Source organism: Solanum lycopersicum, chromosome 8 (genome assembly GCF_036512215.1).
Source record: "Solanum lycopersicum chromosome 8, SLM_r2.1".
Taxonomy (NCBI): domain Eukaryota; kingdom Viridiplantae; phylum Streptophyta; class Magnoliopsida; order Solanales; family Solanaceae; genus Solanum; species Solanum lycopersicum.
In genome coordinates, this window is record NC_090807.1 from 57,406,341 (window position 1) to 57,423,582 (window position 17,242).

Below are 17,242 nucleotides of genomic sequence, written 5' to 3' on the forward strand. Positions count from 1 at the left end.
AAGTTGCAGCAGCTCCTATAAAATTTCCTTGCAAATGTCGTTACACTGCCATATAACATTGTAATAACCGTAAGATAAATAGCTCTACAAAACTTAAGCGTAGTGACCAATGACCTACAAATTATATTTAACTAATTATGACATAAATACTATAAGATTCACTATAGCTAGAATCAAAAAAAAACTTACAAGAAAACTACTCCATTGTAGAAAGACAGCTTGACGTGAGAATCAACTCTAATGAACTCTTATATAATCCATTCACAATTCAAACAATGAAAATCAACGTTTTTCCTAATTAATCTCCTAACAGACCAGCAAAACAAAATCAAGAAATATGAGTTTATCATCTCCACCAGCCTTTAACTTTTCTGTGCTCCCATCAAACTTGATTCCGGGGGATGCGAATCCTCCGTGGATGAGCAAAGGTGACAATGCATGGCAACTTGTAGCAGCCACCTTAGTGGGGCTACAAAGTGTACCAGGCCTTATAATACTCTATGGAGGAGCAGTTAAAAAAAAATGGGCAGTAAATTCAGCTTTCATGGTTTTATATGCCTTTGCTTGTGTACTACTATGTTGGGTTTGTTGGGGATATAGAATGTCATTTGGAGAAAAACTAATACCAATATGGGGTAAAATAGACGTTGCGTTAGAACAAGATTACCTCTTCCAGAAAGCATTTCTGGGGATGTTTCCTAACGCGACTATGGTGTTTTTCCAGTTTGTATTCGCGGCTATCACTCTGGTTCTGATAGCGGGTGCATTGCTTGGAAGGATGAATTTTTATGCTTGGATGTTGTTTGTACCATTGTGGCTAACATTTTCTTATACTTTTGGTGCATATACTATTTGGTCTTCTAATGGTTGGTTGTCTGTTAATGGTATTATTGACTATTCTGGTGGATATGTCATTCATCTCTCTTCTGGTGTAGCTGGTTTTACTGCTGCTTATTGGGTAAGGACACATCGTTTTTGCCAGTTTATCGTTACTAACATGTTCTTATAGCTATAGAATTGTTTGGATATGTTTAAGATCACAAGTTTTTAGGATAACTTTGCTAAAACTCTTTTTTTAAACGTTGGCCGAACCAACACAATATAAAATGAAATAGACAGAAGGAATAAATGAACAAAGCTAAAGAAGAAAACAATGAGAAGGAAAAAACTATAGCTCTCTATTGAAGAGTAAACTTTCCTATGATGGTCTTTTAGTGAAATATTATCGCAGGTGGGTCCAAGATCAACCAAGGACAGAGAGAGATTTCCACCAAATAACATACTTCTGATGTTGGCTGGGGCAGGACTCCTGTGGATGGGGTGGTCAGGGTTCAATGGAGGTGATCCATATGCAGCCAACATTGATGCATCCTTGGCCGTGTTAAACACACATGTTGCTGCTGCTACAAGCTTGTTAACATGGCTCATTCTTGATGTCATCTTCTTTGGAAAGCCTTCTGTTATTGGTGCTGTCCAAGGCATGATCACTGGCTTAGTTGCAATCACACCTGCTGCAGGTACCATAACAATTTTATCTTCACTTCCTTATTAGGATCATTTCAGGCATTTTCTAATCAGGAGCGTAAGTTAGTGTATACTGACAGTGTATAAAACATATACATTTATAAAAGGATTCTATGCGTAGACATGAAAGGTTAGATTAGACTGACATGCTTAGTCATTCTGCTTTAAAGAGTAGGGATTTCCTTAATCAATGAAAGGCACAAATAGGCCAGTGAGTTAAGACGAGTAGGCAAGCATGGGGTTGTACTGGTCACTACTTTCATCTATCTACTGAACCAATCTTCTCAGGGAATCAGACTAGGTTGTTCGCTGTTCTAGTAGGACTTAACTGTCTATAACAAAATGATATAACCTAGAATATGAGTAAATAGCATGCTACAACATATTAAGTTATATTGATCGTGTTAGTGTATATAACTTAAACACGATATTTTTAGCCCTTAATACATGGTGGTGTATAGGTGTTATACAGGGATGGGCAGCCATAGCTGTAGGACTATGTTCAGGCTCAATTCCATGGTTCACAATGATGGTAGTCCACAAGAAATCTGAGCTTCTTCAAAAAGTGGACGACACAATGGCTGTCTTCCACACCCATGCTGTGGCTGGATGCCTAGGAGGACTCCTCACGGGGCTCTTTGCTCACCCGAGACTATGTTACCTTTTCTATGGCTACTATAACAACTATTATGGCCTCTTCTATGGGCTTCACGACGGACAAGCCCACAAAGGACTCAGGCAAATGGGTCTCCAACTTCTTGGGATTCTGTTCATCGTGGTGGTGAACGTTGTGATGACAAGCTTGATATGTTTGTTGGTGCAGCTCATTGTACCACTCAGAATGTCAGAGGAAGATATGGAAATTGGAGATGAAGCTGCACATGGTGAGGAAGCTTATGCTATTTGGGGACAAGGTGATAGGCTTGAGAAATCTGCAGGATTTTCTGATACTGCTGCTGGAGCTGCTAAGTCTAGTTATAATACGTCTAGAAGTCAGGTCGAAATGGTTTAATTCAAAGTAACTTCGCGATATTGGTCATATACTAATGCATTTCTTGTGATGTGTGTTTTCTTAAATTCTGGTTTAGTTTTCTTTTTTCATAAGAATATAACTGATCATGATGATGTTACGTGATCAATTTGAACTAGCTGCAGGCTGCAAGAGTGCTTTTGGCATTCATTGAATGTATTTCCTGAGGAAGTGAAAATAATTAATAAGAAATACAAGGTTTCATCTTCTTGTTATATAAGAATAGTGGCAAGGCATCAATTGGTTTGTTTGTTAGTTCACATATGTATGTTTTTGTTACTTTTCTTCTTCCTGCAAATTTTCCAATATAAAGAAAAGGTGAAAAATTCACGAGGTAGGGGTATGGTCTACGTTCACTTTACCCTCCTTCTCAGACCCCACTTGTGGCATTTTCACTAGATATATTGTTGTTATTATCGTTAAGAAAGGTGAAAAGTTCAAAAAAGGGGGTGACGCGTTGCATGCTCACTCCTCAAGAAGTTCATCCTAACTGTGGTATCCTTGATTGAACTATGGACATTATGACAACTATGTTTTCCACTAGATAAGTTGGAAGTCATATGCAATCGATCAACTTTGTCGGATTACACAGAATATATTGTTTATTATTGTGGTTGTAACTTGTAACTAAGAAGAAAAAACATGGGAAATAGGCGCTGCATGTAGATACTAGCTACACATTTGGTGAGGTAGTATAATAGAAGTCTATTGCTGCACTTTGACAGTCCAATAAAAGTAATAATACTACTTGTGGAATAACCAAAATCCATTAATTCTGACTAAAATCCAGTTAAATTTAGTCATGTAGAATATCCTAAAGATGTAATCAAAGTTTGGTATAAATATGAGGATGATTTAGGCCAATTTTTTTTCAACATATCTATAAAGATTTAGCAATGCTCTTAGATTTTTGTCTGCAAACTCATCATTGGGGCGCCTTGATAGGTAGCGTTAAAAGCCTCATCTCTCAGTGAGGCTTCCAGCTCTCCCAAATAGATGTCGGGATATATGTGAGCTTCTTTTTATAGGATCTTCGTTGAGTTAATTAACATACCTTGTATCGTTGAAGTTCATACTCTTCCGTTTCAATTTGTTTGACATATTTTTCCGTTTTAAACATAGCGTTTCTTTTAAGCAACTCTTTCATTCAAACTTTGCACTTGACTCAATTGCTTGAATAAGCAAATGAGTTGTGTCAACAAAGAAAAGAAAAATATGCATATCAAAGAATGCTTTACAAATTCATACAACAAACAACTCATCATATCCAAACTTTCTATTTGGTTTCGAATTAAAGTTTTTTCTATGATAAGAAAAACCCGGCTAACCTCTAGGTGCACATAAGGTCAAATTAATTTTTTTTTTGTTATTGTAACTTCCAATGTATCTAAACGATTAATATTATGATCACTCTTCATCAATCAATGACTTTAGATCTAAATTAGTTTGGTTGGTTATATGAATCTGATATATTATTTTCTCTATTTATAGGTTTATTATGCGAAAGTGAATTATATTCCAATTATTTTTTCATGAAATAAGAGTTCGCACGAAAAGAAAATGAACCTTATTTATATATGTGTTAGTTTCTTGACATATACATTTCTTGTGGTTCTTGACACATGTCGTTAAGATATGTATATATCGCTTGACATAGTAGTTTGTACTTTTGTTTCAATAAATATTAATATTATTAAGCTAATAATTGTGCTCTAAAAATGTACATGATTGAATATAGTAAAAGAAATTCAATTATCTTGTTGATAGTTGTGTCTTCACTTGTTTGCTAATGTTTCATATCGTCTATATCTATTTTAGGGTAGACAAGCATCGTTCTCATAATTAATATCGATGACTAATTCAATTTTATATTAGATTATAAATAAAAAATTTAGATTTACAGAAAATGATGATTTAATTTGCTCTATTTAAGTTAAAATTTTACACCTTAAATCATCTATTATATAAGCAAATAGACAAATATACTAAGAAATAATCTATTAAATCTTTATTAATATCTTTAAAGGTGTTTTCAAGGCGTAGCATACCAAAAATGCTTTTGGGCAAAAATTTAGGGCATAAGTTTATAAGGCGTAAGCCTTAAAATTTGAGGAGTAAGTTTTACATGTAAAAACGTACTCCTTAGACGTTAATTTCAATTTTTATTATTAATTTTTTTTATATCAATTGATTCAAAATCAAAGTGTAGATGTGTTCAATAGATACAAATTTTAAATGAAATTTAGTAACTAGTTAGAGTTATGAACGTATTGGTAATATAAAGATAGTTACGAAAGAAGCTGATATTATTTTATGCATGAATTAGTTATTTATGAGATATTAGTTAAATATATATTAGTTATTCTACTTTATATTTTGCAAACATATATTTCCACATAATTTATCTATATGTATTAGTTATATAAGTTTCTAAATTATCAACGAAACATCCGATTAATTCTATACATAAATGTCATATTTCCTATCTACATATCAAATATTATAATAAATTAATATATAAATATCTTATTTATTATCGAACTATAGTTTAGTGGTATATTAACAATTATGTCCCTTAATAGAATTGTAGAATGTTATATTTCCCTTCTATCTATTAAATATTATAATAAATTAATATACGAATAAGTTAATTCTTATCGAGCTATAATTTAGTGGTATATTGACAATTATGTCCAGAATTCTAGAAATTGTCGCACCTTCCAAATTTTATTTTTTTCCCCTATAGTGTGATTTATAAATCTTCAGAGTACAGAATTTGGAGAAGATAGAAAACCCTAAAATTCTCACAGCTATATCGCCGCTCTCGTCCTTACATTGCTCCTTCATCATTTTGATGCCTACTTTTCAGGTATCCATCTCTCTTCTTCTGCTCAATTTTGAGATGTTTATCGCTTTTTCTCACCATTTATACTTGCTTTTTTCTCTGATTAGTGAAGCTGGGTAGCGTTTGTAGTATAATTAACAATGAATTTTGTGCTGTTTATTGTCTTTTTTCGAAGTTCTGAATGTAGTTGATTGGCTACTGTTAGCTGAAATTAGGTATAACAGTAGGGTTTTAGGTACTGGGTAGGGTTTTGGCAAATGGCGAGGTTATTGGGTTCTTTTGTTTGCATAAATTTGTTAAGATGCTGGTGTTTTCATGCTTGAAGTTTATGATATAAATAGATTGTGGTTTCTGTTTGCAGGTCGTTCAAGTTATTAAAGAATATAACTAGTTAAAATTGTTGAAGCTCAATTTTTTTCAATTTTTGGGGGTTTTCTTTTTGAAAGGGTTGAGGGAGTGTCTTATCTACTTCCACTCACAAATCTTCAAACGATGAGTAAAAACTTCAACAATCCAAGCACATTTCATCTTCTACAAACACTGCCTGGATCCTTAAGCTGTGTGTCTTTACTAGATGAGTAGATGTGCCCGAGTCTGTGTCATGTATGATAGGTAGGATGGTTTCTAGTGTATTGAAGTGGATCCATTTTCTGTGCTCTTCTCTGTTGGGCTTTGCACTCTTTTCGTAGCGTCTTTGGGTGAATTTAGTGATTCTAAGATTATAAATAATATTTGGGACCAAGTGGCTCGAATTTTCTCTGTTCTCTTTTGCAATTAGTTCTGTGTACTAATTTTCCCTTTGAGTTAAGTATGTGTTATTAGATGGATGGGAATTTAGCTGAGTATAACCTTTAGGGTGTGCAGTTTTGCAGTGTATACTTAATGGTTGGGGTTAATCAAGATATGTTATGTTAACACACTTTACTTTTTTCTTGTTGGTGTCTATACCCTTTTAAAGGATTGTTAGCAATAAAGATGCATATGAGGTTACTCTTTTGATGGTTGGGGCGCTATATCATTCTATATCTTTGTAAATCTTGTGTAGGCCTTAGTATTTTTTTTTGGTGTGGCACTTTTTGACCAACCTTTTTTGATGATTGTGTGTTGTGAGTAACTTCAAGCATATCTTTGGTAGAGGATGTGTGGTTCATTGAATTTAGCCATATGCTTCATTGAATTTAGCCATATGTTACTGGATATTTTAACAGCCAACCTTCTCCTTTGTTCTTTTTGGTTTTTGTTCGCGTCAAGTAAATGAATTTTGTTTGCATACGAAATTCTGTAGTTAATTCCAAAGTGAACAATTTCGCACCTATACAACCTCCTCCTTTGACATGCTTTCCCTTGTATCTTTCCTTTCATAGTTAAGTAGAATTGCAACATTCTTTATAGTTCATGCTCTTACTCCCCTCTTTCTTATTTGAAGATATACCTGCCAGCCTGAGTTCTCGAAGCAACAAGTTCCTTAAACATGAGTAAGAAGAAACCGCAGGTGTTCCTTGATGTTTCAATTGATGGCGACCCAGTTGAAAGAATGGCTTTTGAGGTATCAAGCTATCCACCCGCTAGATTTGTTATCCCTAAATATACTTATTTGAACTCACATAACGAGATACTTACAGTTGGATACCCTTGAGTTATCTTATTTGCAGCTTTTCACCGACGTGGCTCCAAAAACTGCAGAGAACTTCCGTGCACTGTGTACAGGTGACAAATATAAGAGTGCTGCTCATGTATCATATATTAGTCTAAGCCTGTTGGATTGGTTTTCTAGTTACTTTCCCTTCTGTGACCTTTTATCCTGCCCGTATTCTGCTGAGTTCTTTTCTTTAACATACTTCTAATCTGCATTCAGACCTTATTGTGTTTCCATAACATGACATGGGGTTTCAGGGCTGCAAAATTATTCTCCCGAATGTGGAAATTATTAGTGATAAACTCAATCAGACAGATTGAATGGGGACTGACTTTGAGTAATTCGTAGTTTCTCTCTTTTTGAAAGATCCAAAGTTGTATTCTTTTTCGTTGCCAAATTGTTACATACCGTCACAAACACAGTGAAAATCTGTCAACTTTCTTGCTGTCTTTGAATTTTCTCTTTGTTAAGCTACAATAATTTCTTATACGATGCTTGCCCACGTAAAAGTAACTACCCATGAGAAGAAGGATAAGTATAATACTTAATCAAAAAGGCAAAAAGATTATAAATAATGAACTTGCTGTAAAATATTTTGTAACTAACTTGAAACTCCTTCTAAAAACAAAATGTACACTGACCCGCAAACAGTCTATGGATAAACAATCACTTGCAGTGCAGCTGTCAGGTTGATAAAATCGCTTAGATGTTCACTTTATTCATGGAAGTTTGTCAGCTCGCTCTTTAAGTTATCTCCTTAGATTTCTTCTAATAGAAAAGTGGTTCAGGTCACCTTAACAAGTTCCTTATGTTATAGGGTGACATAAATCGTCATCTTGTGGGAGCTGATCTTTGTCTTCTTCGTTTTCTTGGATGCTTTATCCATCTCCATGTTAAGTGCTGTGGTATCCTCAACTGACATAGGAAGAAATTGTTATTTTTCAGGGGAGAAAGGAGTCAGCTCTAAGACGGGAAGACCATTGCATTATAAAGGAACCTTTTTCCATCGTATTGTCAAGGGATCCGTGGCTCAGGTATGTTTGTAGGTTCTTGCTATGCTTGTTCTGTTGACATGTAGTTTGAATGTGCTCCATTGCACTCTTGCCTTAAAAGAAGTGCTCCATTACACAGCTCTTGGCTTTGTGGTTGAGCACGGTTAAGAAGTGGTGTTTCCTTTTAGTCAGATATCCTTGTTTGTGCTGTAGGATGCAGGGCTGATGGTCACAACTGCATTTCTTGTGATGTAGTTTTAAGGTTGTATTGACTGAGTCATTTGTCCTCTGTATTACCGAGCTTCAGCATATTACAAGGCTCATTGTTCATGTTATTTTGTAATAGTTAACTAATTGTTTTTTCCCCTCTCTATTTCAGGCAGGTGACATGCTGAGACAAGATGGTATGCCTTTGATCTACATACTACATTAAGTTCTGAATATAATCAACTGATGGCCTGCTAAAATTCAGTGTTTGATGGACTAATCTTAGTTGATTGTATACTATTGTTTTGGGTTTAATTTTGACCATTTGTGTTTTTGCCCTGTTAAGGGAATTGTTGGTGAAATGAGATCAGCAAAATTGATGTACCTGCATGCAGACAAAGACGAGGCATATGTTTTGGCTGAGTCTTTCTGGGAGTAGATATATGATATAACACACACAATTTGTATAGGTTGAATGAGATGTAGGAGTGCTACTAGAGTATTTTACAGAAGGGAGCAGCTACTGAACAAGTTCGATAGAATGGTTGTGTAACTACAATTTATGTTAGTGAGTGTTGGGTCTCCAAAGCTCTAATTTATCTGAAAGATGAATTGTTTTGAAATGTAGGTGTTAAAATGTATGTACGGGGATATGACTAGATACAATTAGAAACCATCAAGACTTGAGTATTGTTACTTTATGTCTAGTGTGTCCAGAGACTCATATGTCCATGTGAATTTAAGTACTAGGTTTTGAGAATCTTAGTTTTTGAAAATTCTAATTTGCCTTGACAACCACATTATTAGCATTGAAATGAAAAAACTGAATGGAGCAGAGTGAACGGAAATTCTTGTAATCAACAGTGAACCCCAATCATTTTGGAGTCATATTTGAATGATTGATTGATGTGATATTGTTGCCTTGTTCCATATAGAATACAGTCATCTGTTTTAGATTTGCAGCTTATTAAGTTGGAGCGAATGACATGCTTCTTCATTTCCCCAATTTACCCCCCTTTGTACACTCTATGTTCTTCACATAATTTCCAGTATGTCCTATCCTTGGATGTAAGGCTTTCCTAAGGCATTTGAACCCCGCCCCCCCACACATGAGTCGATATGTTTTGAAGGAATCCTGTTTCACAGTTGGGACTAAAATTTGTTGTTGATTATAGTATCTGTGTGTGTTATCTTTTTTATCTATATCCTGGGAAAAGTACGACGTTAACCAGTTAAATGAACTATACAAGTCTCTTCCCATGATATGACCTGAGACACTGAAATATGAGTAGAAAGAATGGTGGATTGTAGTCTGGTTTTGTCAATGACATTATTGTAGACCGATTAGAAGGGATGTTATGCATGGTTGCACCTTTTTTTGAATGGTCTCTCAGTTGAGGACATTATTGGCTGTGGTTAGTCTCTGGCATTCTCTGTCAGATTTGTGAGGATAATCATTTGGCAATGTGAAGGTAACTTGGATGAATTAATAAGTGAATATGTGTAGTCTGGAGCCTCAAGAAACTAATTGCAACGAATGGAAAAACAAATTGCTGGTATAAACGGTGTTTCAGTTGCTTTATGTATTAAATTTGCTAATTGTAAATCCTGTTACCTTTTGTTGAGTTGAAAATAATCTCGTATGCATATTTTAAAATTTAAGTGTTTCTTGACTCGGTCAAAACTTTGCAATAGGCTGAATCGGAACACTACAACAGGTCCTGGTTAAAGTTTCTGAGTTGATGTGCCTACTTCTTTGCAGGGAACTATGGGGAAAGCATCTATGGGGGAAAGTTTCCAGGTGAGACCTCTTTTTTTATTCCCACCTTTATTTTTGAATTTGCCTCATATCTTATGACTGCTTGATGTTCGTCTCATGTACTGAATGACTGCCCTACTTTTTTCTTAGAGGACTAGAATATAATGGATAGTAAATCAAAACACAAACAACAGTGTGTGTATTCCTTTTTAGCAAAAAATCGTTTATCTTGAAAGAACATGGGTTTTCCTTTTGTATTGCCTGTGAAGGTTGAGGCAGACTTTGATCTAATTCTATGCTGCTTGGGAGCTTCAATCCATTGGTATTGGACATTGTTCCTCTCAGATAATGGTAGGGGACATGAAGGCTATGTTGCCTGTGCTTTTGTCGATATTGTTTTTTTGGTTTTATACTTTATAGTAGTTTGAGAATTTGAAATTTAATTTGCTGTTTGCTTTTTTCCCTAGTGATTTAAGCCTTATTTTGATTGTTCTGTATGGTTCATTTTGTTCAGAACAATCCCAGGGAAATCTATTATAACTTTACTGCAGAACTGAGGTAATTGGTTATCAGATCAGAACAGTAGCTGTATGGTAGAATTTCTGATTAGTCATGATTGCCTAGAAAAATTGTCACTAGGGCAAAATTGCAGATTGGCAAAGTTTAGCAGTTCCTTTTGTGAAAAAAATGGCCTGCTTGTAATTTTATGGGTAATAATACTTGCGTTATCTGTATATAAACATTTTATGTTAACAGGTATATTGATACCTGACTATTCTCTAGGTGTAGGTGATCTTACAGAAATATCTTTTGGAAAGATTCAGTAATGGATCTTTCTTATCAATTTCTACATACAAAACCTGACAAACAATTATAGTTTTGGAATAATGGCTATTGAGAGGGCATACTTTACAATTAAAATTGTCTTGTTGGTTTTAGTTTTGTAAATCATGGTATAGTGCACTTGCTCAAGTGCAACTAGTTGTTTTGCCATTGCTTAATGAAATGGGTCTAGCATCACCTTTTTGGAGGTGCAATTTTTGCAGGGCCTATAGATTTATCTCTTTGATGTGATAGCTTGAACTAATAAATCAACGGAGAAGGGTCACAAATGCCCACGGATTATCGCAAAAGGCCTAAATACCCTTCATCCACCTATTTTGCTAAAAATACCCCTTTGGTTACATTTTGGGCTCATTTATTTCCTTTGACCATTGATCAACACTGAATTCTGAAAGCATTTATTTAAATTCAACATGTCAGTTTATTATTGGTGCGATTTTGAACTCTTTCAAAAATTTTTATAAAAAGATGACCTCTAGAGGTCAATTTGCATGATCCCGGTTTTCGACTCTAAAAAGCCCGGCTTCTAGATGTTGATCTTGTTAATAATAATAATAATTATAGTAGTTACTTTTTGTGAAACTGATCTTTGGAAGTCTCTGCATATTTCCAGGTTTTGGCACTGAAAAAGTCTACATGTTGAGGTTGATCTTGTTTAAAATAATTTTAAAAATGTTTTCCAGTTTTTTCACAAAAATAGATTGAAGAGTATAAACAAAAAAAAAACAAAATCTGGTAAGTGCTCGGGTTGGGTAAATCGAAAAACCGGGTGAGTGGATTTATTTTAATGAACTTTTCTTAAATTCAGCTTTGACCCTTAGTCAAAGGGCATAGGTTGGCCAAAAATATAACTATCTAGGTATTCTTGGCAAAACAGGTTGATGAAAGGGTGTATTGACCTTTTGCGATAGTCCATGCATATTTGGCCCTTCTCTGTTAAATCAATTGGTTGAAAGAAAAAAGACAGGCTCTGTAACAAGTGAAATTAATTTAATATTTCAGATGAGTCGCCGAAGATAAAACATGATTCCCAAGGTCTACTATCTATGGCTATTGCTGATCGTGATGCACGCGGTTCTATATTTTCCATCACCTTTCAGGCTGATCATCATCTTGACAGGTTTGTTATAATTTCTAAAGAAAGTTTAGTGCCTCTTGTAGATGCTGATTGTAATTTCCTACTCTGCTGGAAGCTTGCTTTAACAGATCGCTGCATAATATTTTTCTTGACAGGAAATGTGTAGTCTTCGGCAAACTTGTTGATGGCCTTGAAGTTCTTAAGAAAATTGAGAGTGTGGGAAATGAAGAGGGAAAACCTGATGTAACTGTGAAGATAATCAATAGTGGCGAGTTACCTGATGGTGAGACTTCTGCAGTTCCATTGCTCTTGGAAGCTTGCTTTGAAATACTCCTTTACTGTTGTTTCTCCCTGTAGTTTTTGTTAATTGAAAAGTCTGCAAGTTATGAGGCTTTATTTAATTTTTCTTCTCCTTGATGCAGATAAGAGAAAGCTAAATAAATTGAAAAATGGGAAGCACAAAAAATCCGCCAAAGAGAGAAAGAAAAAGAGGAGGAGATATTATACATCAGAATCAGAGAGCTCAACAGATAGTGATACTGAGTCTTCTGAGTCTGAAAGTGATTCCGACTCGGATGTATCTTCTGATTCTGAAATTAGCTCATCAAGTGATGATAGACGGAGGAAGAGGAAGAGATCTAAAAGAGACAGGCATAGACGTTCCAAAAGAAAGGAGAAGCGACGTGAGAAAAAGCGCAAAAGACGTGACAAGAAATCTAAGCGCAAATCGAAAAGGTTGCTCTTCAGTATTCTATCTTTTGCTCCATACATTGTTAAGTTGTGCAGTTTTAGATGCCATATGTTCAATAATGGGGGTAACAATTGGAATATTTCCTTTTATCTATGACCAATAATTTCATTCCATCTCTTCTTAATGCGGGAATTTAAGAGACTGACGGTCTTTTCATTCCAATATTCTTTACCAGGGCATCAGACAGTCCTTCAGAAAGTGAGAGTGGACGTGATGGTTTAGACGAAGATGGTGTAAGACGGGCTTCCGGAGGAAAGCACAAAAGTATGGAAAAGAAAACAGGTACTTCAGAGAATCTTGTATTTGCTGGTCTCTAGCCCTCAGCTCCTTCGATCATTTCTGGTTTCAAGAGTCAATTCCAAGTCTTATTATGTGCATCAGATTTTACTCTTTCCGATGCATTAAAACTCTATTAATTTGTGAGTTGTAAAAGTTGGCATACGTTTGTATCTCTTGCATTTCCAAATGATGGTTCCGTCCAGTATAATTGCAGCAATAGGCCATGTATAGTGGTGAGAAAGTTGTTAATTACTGTAGAATTTTTTGTGTAGGTATACAATAAGAACAATATTTTTCCAACTGATTCTTAAGATTTATCTGTAGTATCAAAAATGCTCAAAAGCAATCAAGTCTAAGGTTGCATCAAATAACAAACCTAACTGCATGATTCCCCCAAAATCACTGTATTTTCATTAGTTTTATTTGACTCTTTTCCAAGTCAACGTTCTGTGTTAGGCATGTGCAGCAGGATTCTTTGAGTTTCTTTCGTATCAGGCAAGGTTCTCAGCCTATCATTACTGAACAATTCTAAGAGCCTGTTTGGATTGGCTTTAAAGTCGGTCAAACCCACTTTTAAGTCACTTTTAGTTTTTGGAAGTGTTTGGCATGTTAAAAATAACTTAAAATAAGTTAAGAAACCATAAGTAGGTCTCAAGAATTTTTCGACTTAATTTAATTTGAACAATTAAGTCGACCCAAACGGGTTTTAATTCTGGAGGTGGGCAGACTGCAGTTGATCTTTTATTGATTGACACTGTTGTTCAAGCTTCTTTATGCACCAATAATCACGCAACTCACCAGCAAATTCTATTTCACCGTTTTGTGATTTTTCATGAAAATTAGATAAATCCTTGAGCTATCCATTTACCTCTCTTCTGTTTCTGGGTGTATTTTGTTATCACTAGTTGCTGTCAAGTATTGATCCTTTTTTCTTTAAATTTTTCTAAGATTTTTGAAGTTCTATAAGTTCGTTTCTGGTTTCATAAGTTCTATCTATGATGGCACTACATCTGATTCTTCATCTATATTTAAGAGGTTTTCTTGTACACACTTTCTAGTTGATGAGATTATGTTTTGAAAAGTGTCTAAGCTCTTGCATTTACAGTATGCATGTAACATTTAATCTATACTGGTCATATTGCAACCTTATGGTTAACTGGTTTATGGACATTTTGCAGAAGGAAATCATTCTCCTTCGCTTGAGGAGGGAGAAGCAGTTTCTCTTCATCACAAGAAAGAGGCAACTGACATTTTTGAAGGAGAGGAGGTAGAATTTCCCAAGGAGAACGGAGAGCGTCAAAGCAATAATACCAAAATGGAAATTAGATCTGATAAACCTGTTGATAGGCAGCCTGATGTGGTGGATGATCACCCTGGCAAATCTAGGTTTACTCTTCATTTCTCATTGCTACTCGGTTATTCTTTTTGCTTATGGATTCTTTCAGAATCAGAATTTTATTAGAAGTCATTGAGCAGGAGCAGAAGTATAAGTCCCAAAAGGACAATGAGTAGGAGTATGAGCATTAGTCCTCGGAGGAGTTTAAGCAGAAGTCGAAGTATTAGCCCAAAGCGCAGTGTGAGCAGGAGCCCAAGTGTGAGATCCAGACATAGTGTAAGCAGAAGTCCAAGTCGCAGTGGAAGTCCTCATCGCGTCTCACAGAGAAGGAGCAGCAGCATTGTTAAGAGTCGTAGTGGTAGTCCCGCAAGAAGCATTAGTAGAAGCCCAGTGAGAGGCAAGAGGGGAGGAAGTGTCAGTGTGAGTCCTCCAGCGAGAGCTCATTCACGCCGAAGGAGTAGCAGAAGTCCGTCAGCATCTCCTAGAAGGCAACTTACCCCAAGTCCACACAGAGCCTCATCAAGGAAGTCGGTGAAATCTAAAAGTCGAACACCAGTTAGATCTTATAGAAGGAGTCCAAGTGGAAGCCCTGTTAGGTCTTCTCGAAGGAGCCCAAGCAAAAGTCCTGTTAGGTCTTCACGGAGGAGTGCAAGCAGAAGTTCAGGTAGGGTTCCTTCAAGGCTTAGGCCTGCTGGAAGGAGCCCTAGCAGAAGCCCTGTCAAGTCTTCTCGACGGAGTGTAAGCCGAAGTTCAGGTAGGGTTCCTTCTAGGCGAAGCCCAAGCCGAAGTCCAGGTAGGGCTCCTAGCAGGAACAATCGACGCAGCTATTCAAGAAGTCCTGTTAGTGCAGGTCGTAGGGCTAGATCTCCGGTGTATGATCGTGCGAGGAGCTCTTCAAGAAGTGCTTCAGTGGATGGATCTCCCAAGCGCATTAGGAGGGGAAGGGGCTTTAGTGAGCGTTACTCCTATGTTCGTAGATACAGGAGTCGGTCTCCTGACCGGTCCCCTGCTAGGCCATACCGTTATGGTGAGCGTGACAGGTGAACATCACAAACCTTTCTAATTGGTACAGGAAATTAAAATATATATCTTCTTTCATTAATTTTCTTCTTTTGGAAGATATTCGAGATACAGGAGATCACCTAGGCGTTATAGGAGTCCACCTAGAGGAAGAACACCGCCCAGGTTTGTTATTTCTGCTACATGCTACTTTTGTTGGATTTTTCTTTGACAGGGAGCTAATCTGTCACTGCCAAAATGCAGATACAGAGGCAGAAGAAGCCGAAGCCGCAGCGTCTCACGTAGTCCAGTGCGTTACCGTGGTCGCCGTTATAGTCGAAGCCCTGTACAAAGTCGCTCTCCTGTGGACAGATATCGCAGGTCACCATCAGCTGAACGCCGTAAATCACCTTCTCGGAGCAGAAGCCGATCAGAGTCGAAATCATCTCGGGGCTCACGATCACCAAAGCAAGTCAGCAGAGGCAAGTCAGTATCATCCTCGGCGAGTCCCCCTGGGAAGGCAGGTCTGGTTTCCTATGGAGATGGATCTCCTGAATCGGGATAAGGAGTACATGTAGTTGCTGAGTAGTGCAACTGGACATACGTATTTGAGTTTTCACCATTCTGCGACTATGGCTTGGCCAAATGGATAGTCTTTTCCTATGTAGTGGATTCTGGACGGCATTTTGGATACTTAAAACTTGTGTGCTTGGTGTTGTGTGCGTGTGATTTATGATGCCTTTGAATAATTTTTTATGCTTGGCTATTAGAATTGGCATAGGGAGTAATGTTCAGACTGCTTGCTTACGAAATATTGGATTTGCATCATCACGCCATGTTATTTAGGATTTCTTGTACGGAGGAATTGGGGTTCTTCATGTCAGTGAAGGCCTATTTTGGACTAGTCATGTGTTGGTTTTGGTTGATCTTGACAACTTCCATGGCTTGAATTTGCAGCGGCAGAGCTCTTGTTTTGTGGCCCATTGATATTCTTCATCCTTCTCTCTGTTTCTTCTAGGTATATTTTGAAATAATTCCTTTGTATACTGTTTAATCTGTGGGGATGATAGTCTTCAAGATTCATTTGATAATAGCCTAGCTGGCTACACACAGCAGGCAAAAAGATAGTTTATGATGCCACCGCCTCGCCATTCTGATATGAAAATCTAAGTTGTTATGTTGCAAAGGTACTTTTTGCATTCTGCTTTGGGTGGGGAAAGTCAGTTTTGGGTTTTCCATTTTTTTAAAAATGGACGGTATTTGGTTTGACTTTGGTTTTTATATCGTAAATAACTGAAGGAATGATCGAATTGGTAAGTTATATATACATTTTATGATTATATATACAATACATAGTTAGGCCAGCAAAAGGTCTAATTTAGTTCCAGCAGCAAAAATATGACTCAGGTAATTGTTCTGAATATGGCAAGGTTCAAACTGATTTTTAGCTCCCATGATGTAATGGACATCCAATGCTCTCTCTATTTATTTACATCTACTTAACCGTCCTGATGACATGGTTCGATCAAAGTTTCAATATATTTTGTTTTCGTTTAGATGTCTCTAATATTATTATTTTATGAGGTAATCCTTTTGAACTTCTTTTATTGTAACAGTTTATCATTAGTTATCAAATCATGTATTTTATCTTTCTTTGTACATGTTTTGTTAGAGTAAGTTTGGCTTTCCAAAAGAATATGACAACATCTGTGTACTAGTTTCAATGATGGAAATATGCTAGCCAGTTAGTATATCCTAATAATACATCCAGAAAATAAAAGAAACCTATGAATGGAAAAAGATTGAGAACACAACAAGAAGATACAAATGGACAACTTGTTTATATTTTAGAATTCAATTGCTAATAATCGAATCTAAGCTAAAACACATAATTTTCATTCGATAACTTGTGACTTTTCTGTATAAATATTAGGGATAGAGAAAAACAAGTAGAATGCAACCA

General features: G+C 36.3%; 2 protein-coding genes across 6 annotated transcripts; both read left to right on the plus strand.

Annotated features, from left to right (window-relative positions):
* Nucleotides 1-337: 337 nt before the first annotated feature.
* On the plus strand, nt 338-2,777 carry LOC101252612 (ammonium transporter 2 member 5-like). Its single transcript, XM_004245353.3, has 3 exons — nt 338-958; nt 1,232-1,517; nt 1,986-2,777. The coding sequence occupies exons 1-3, from the start codon at nt 338-340 to the stop codon at nt 2,534-2,536; spliced, it is 1,458 nt and encodes a 485-aa protein (XP_004245401.1). The 3' UTR covers nt 2,537-2,777.
* Nucleotides 2,778-5,210: 2,433 nt separating this feature from the next.
* LOC543757 (peptidyl-prolyl cis-trans isomerase CYP95) lies at nt 5,211-16,107 on the plus strand. 5 transcript variants are annotated; one of them, XM_069288153.1, is made up of 15 exons: nt 5,265-5,423; nt 6,826-6,945; nt 7,052-7,106; nt 7,981-8,069; nt 8,407-8,431; nt 9,997-10,035; nt 10,263-10,344; nt 11,839-11,956; nt 12,070-12,197; nt 12,337-12,649; nt 12,841-12,947; nt 14,123-14,330; nt 14,421-15,320; nt 15,400-15,465; nt 15,544-16,107. In XM_069288153.1, exons 5-15 carry the CDS (start codon nt 8,429-8,431, stop codon nt 15,842-15,844), a joined length of 2,265 nt encoding a protein of 754 aa, XP_069144254.1. In that variant the 5' UTR covers nt 5,265-5,423; nt 6,826-6,945; nt 7,052-7,106; nt 7,981-8,069; nt 8,407-8,428; the 3' UTR covers nt 15,845-16,107. The 5 variants fall into 5 exon arrangements, with proteins under 5 accessions (XP_004245196.1, XP_069144254.1, XP_025888105.1 ...); XM_004245148.5 differs by lacking the exon at nt 10,263-10,344 and having other exon boundaries at nt 5,211-5,423; XM_026032320.2 differs by lacking the exons at nt 5,265-5,423; nt 6,826-6,945; nt 7,052-7,106; nt 10,263-10,344 and adding an exon at nt 8,241-8,289.
* Nucleotides 16,108-17,242: the final 1,135 nt, after the last annotated feature.